The sequence below is a fragment of the Camelus dromedarius genome, chromosome 5, assembly GCF_036321535.1.
Source record: "Camelus dromedarius isolate mCamDro1 chromosome 5, mCamDro1.pat, whole genome shotgun sequence".
Classification (NCBI taxonomy): Eukaryota; Metazoa; Chordata; class Mammalia; order Artiodactyla; family Camelidae; genus Camelus; species Camelus dromedarius.
The window spans coordinates 22,329,387-22,332,353 of NC_087440.1; the positions used below are offsets into that span (position 1 = coordinate 22,329,387).

The following is a 2,967-nucleotide window of genomic DNA, read 5'->3' on the forward strand; positions in this document are numbered from 1 at the left end:
TCAATGGTCTTTGTATAGGTTGAGATCTTTGTACAGGCTTGGAATTCAGAGAAAGGATTCTGAGCCTAGTATCACTTGGTGCGGCTGCAATAAAGAGACGAAATTAGGATCAAGCTATTCACTTGCTCTCTTGGTGACCTTCCTAGGGCTACCTGAGATATCTTGTCTCTATCCGTAAACTCCTTCTAGGGCAAGGACAGTGGGTGGCCCAGAACAGCATCAGCAAGTAGGTAATTGCTATGTACTTTTGATGATGATGATGAAGATAGTATTAGAGACTTTGGGGTTTAGAAAATATTCAGTTGGAGAACTGTCCTTGAAGATCTTCCCTAATTAGCTTCTCCACATCCTGAATTCCTTTAGAGGAGCAGAGTGAAGGTGTTTAAAGCCTGCCTTGAGGAAGCTCTTCTGTGTAAGGGAGTACAATATATTCCTGCCTTCTTTGTTCACGCTTATTTTCTGCCTTGTCATGATCTTTATATTTTTAAAAATCATTCTTTAATTGATAAAATTATTACCCAGACTTTTTTAGACTCGTACAAACATATGCCTAGTGTTTTTGTTTTAATTTGAACCAAAGGTTGCATTATGTGTTCTGCAACTTGCTTCCTCCTAACGATAAACCTAGATATCTTTCTCTGCCAAGATACCTAGATCTGCCTCATTTTGGTGATTCTTTGTCCTTGTACCTGTGTGATTCCCTGAGCGTCAGTTTTCCGCCTGCCTCTCTACCTCCGGGTGTTAGAGATTGCCTGACCTCGCGGGGTGCCCTGCCCAGGAGGTCCGGGAGGAAGCTTGGAGGGTGGGCGGGGTCGGAGGCCGCTCGGGATATGCAGATAAGGTGGGCGGGGCCCGACAAATACCCGCGGGTAGCGGGCGGCCGGCCGGCCGGTTCGCCGGGCTTCGGCGGATTCAGTCAGAGGCAGCCTGTGGAACCTGCTTCCCCGAGCGCAGCGGAGCCTGGTCCCGGGCTGTCCCCGGAGCGGGCCATGCCCCCGCGGGAGCTGAGCGAGGCCGAGTCGTCCCCGCTCCGGGCCCCGACCCCTCCCCCGCGGCGGGGCAGCGCGTCCCCGGAGCTGGGTATCAAGTGCGTGCTGGTGGGCGACGGCGCCGTGGGCAAGAGTAGCCTCATCGTCAGCTACACCTGCAATGGGTACCCCGCGCGCTACCGGCCCACGGCGCTGGACACCTTCTCCGGTACGTTCAACGGCCCCGGCGGCTGCGTGGCTGAGGGTAGGGTTGCGCACCCGGGGGCTGGGGCCCGCGCTGAGGCGCGAGTGCACCGAAGTCCCCGGAGAGGGAGGCGGGAGCAGGCCCCGAGGTGGCGCTGGTGAGGCCTGGTGGGACCCGGAACGCTCTTTCTAACTCATGCTATCCCCTGCCCCGCCCCTGCAGTGCAAGTCCTGGTTGATGGAGCCCCCGTGCGCATTGAGCTCTGGGACACAGCGGGACAGGTGAGAAATTGGGAGCGGCCTCTGCTGGTCTGGGGTGAGGTGGGCTGGAGGCTAGGAGGGCCCTGGATTTATCAGGAATGGAAAAGGCCCTGGGCCCTTGGTTAGGAGTCTCAGTCTCCAACCCCAGGTGACAAGAGGATTCCCAATTCTGGTGGCAGGGAATAACCCTACTAATGGCCTGGCCTTTCCATCCCAGGAAGACTTTGACCGCCTTCGCTCCCTCTGCTACCCGGATACGGATGTCTTCCTGGCCTGCTTCAGCGTGGTGCAGCCCAGCTCCTTTCAAAACATCACAGAGAAATGGCTGCCGGAGATCCGCACTCACAACCCGCAGGCTCCCGTCCTGCTGGTGGGTACCCAAGCCGACCTGAGGGACGATGTCAATGTACTGATTCAGCTGGACCAGGGCGGCCGGGAGGGCCCAGTACCCCAACCCCAGGCTCAGGGTCTGGCGGAGAAGATCCGGGCCTGTTGCTACCTGGAGTGCTCAGCCTTGACTCAGAAGAACTTGAAGGAGGTATTTGACTCAGCCATTCTCAGTGCCATCGAGCACAAAGCCCGGCTGGAGAAGAAACTGAATGCCAAAGGTGTGCGTACCCTCTCCCGCTGCCGCTGGAAGAAGTTCTTCTGCTTTGTTTGAACGGCTATGGCAGCAAATGAGCAGTAGGCCAACGGCCACAGACTGCTAGAAACTGAGGCAAAGGGCCTTGGATGGCTCTGCTGGCAAGGCCAGGCCACCCCATAGGACTCAGTTCCCGTCTGAACACTGGAGACACGGGCCTCCAACTGCCCACTCTTATATGCCAGGGTGAGCCTCCGGCCTGGAGGAGGGAAGGCTCCGACTTGGATTTCTGTGGTCAAGGCTCACAGAGAAATCCCAGTACTTTGATTTTCATAAAATGATCCTGATAGTGTCAGCCACCTCAAAGCAGTTTGGGATCCAATTCCCAGTTTCTTATCACAGGCCCTCGTGCTGGTCCCCACCCCCTCCTTGGCACAGGGGTGAGGAAAAGCCTGGGGAACAGCTGGGCATCTTGAAGGGCTGGATGGTGTCCGGCCCAGATTTGGAAAGAAGTTTAGGATGGATTGGGTGCAACAGAGGACAGTGAGAGGTTGAGAGGGAGCAGGAAGTGAAGCCTTGGAGCCTTGGAGCCTTGGGACTGGAGGCAGGTTGGGGAGGAGGAGGTAGATCAGAGGGCTAGGCTTGGAAGGAAGAAGAATGAGAGCAGAGAAGTGGGGCAGCTGAGGAGCAAAGCTGACACCTGGGCTGCCCTCAGCTCCCAAGGTTGGGGAGGGCGGGGCTGGTCCCTGGGAAGAACTGGGTCTCAGGGCTCCCTAGGCACTGCCCAGACTGGCTGGGCCAGGAGTTGGGCAGGAAGTGAGAGGCAAAGCCCAGCAAGAGGAGGGGAGGAGCTGCAAACTGGAGCCCGGAGGAAGATGGGGCTTTCTCCAAGGTCACAGCCTAGAAGGTAGGGCAGTGTGGAGTCTACAAATAAAGCCTTACATTTCTGAA

General features: G+C 56.6%; 1 protein-coding gene across 1 annotated transcript; it reads left to right on the plus strand.

Moving 5' to 3' along the window:
* The first annotated feature begins 970 nt into the window (after positions 1-970).
* Positions 971-2,967, plus strand: RHOV (ras homolog family member V). Its single transcript, XM_010989302.3, has 3 exons — positions 971-1,197; positions 1,396-1,454; positions 1,651-2,967. Exons 1-3 carry the CDS (start codon positions 990-992, stop codon positions 2,092-2,094), a joined length of 711 nt encoding a protein of 236 aa, XP_010987604.2. The 5' UTR covers positions 971-989; the 3' UTR covers positions 2,095-2,967.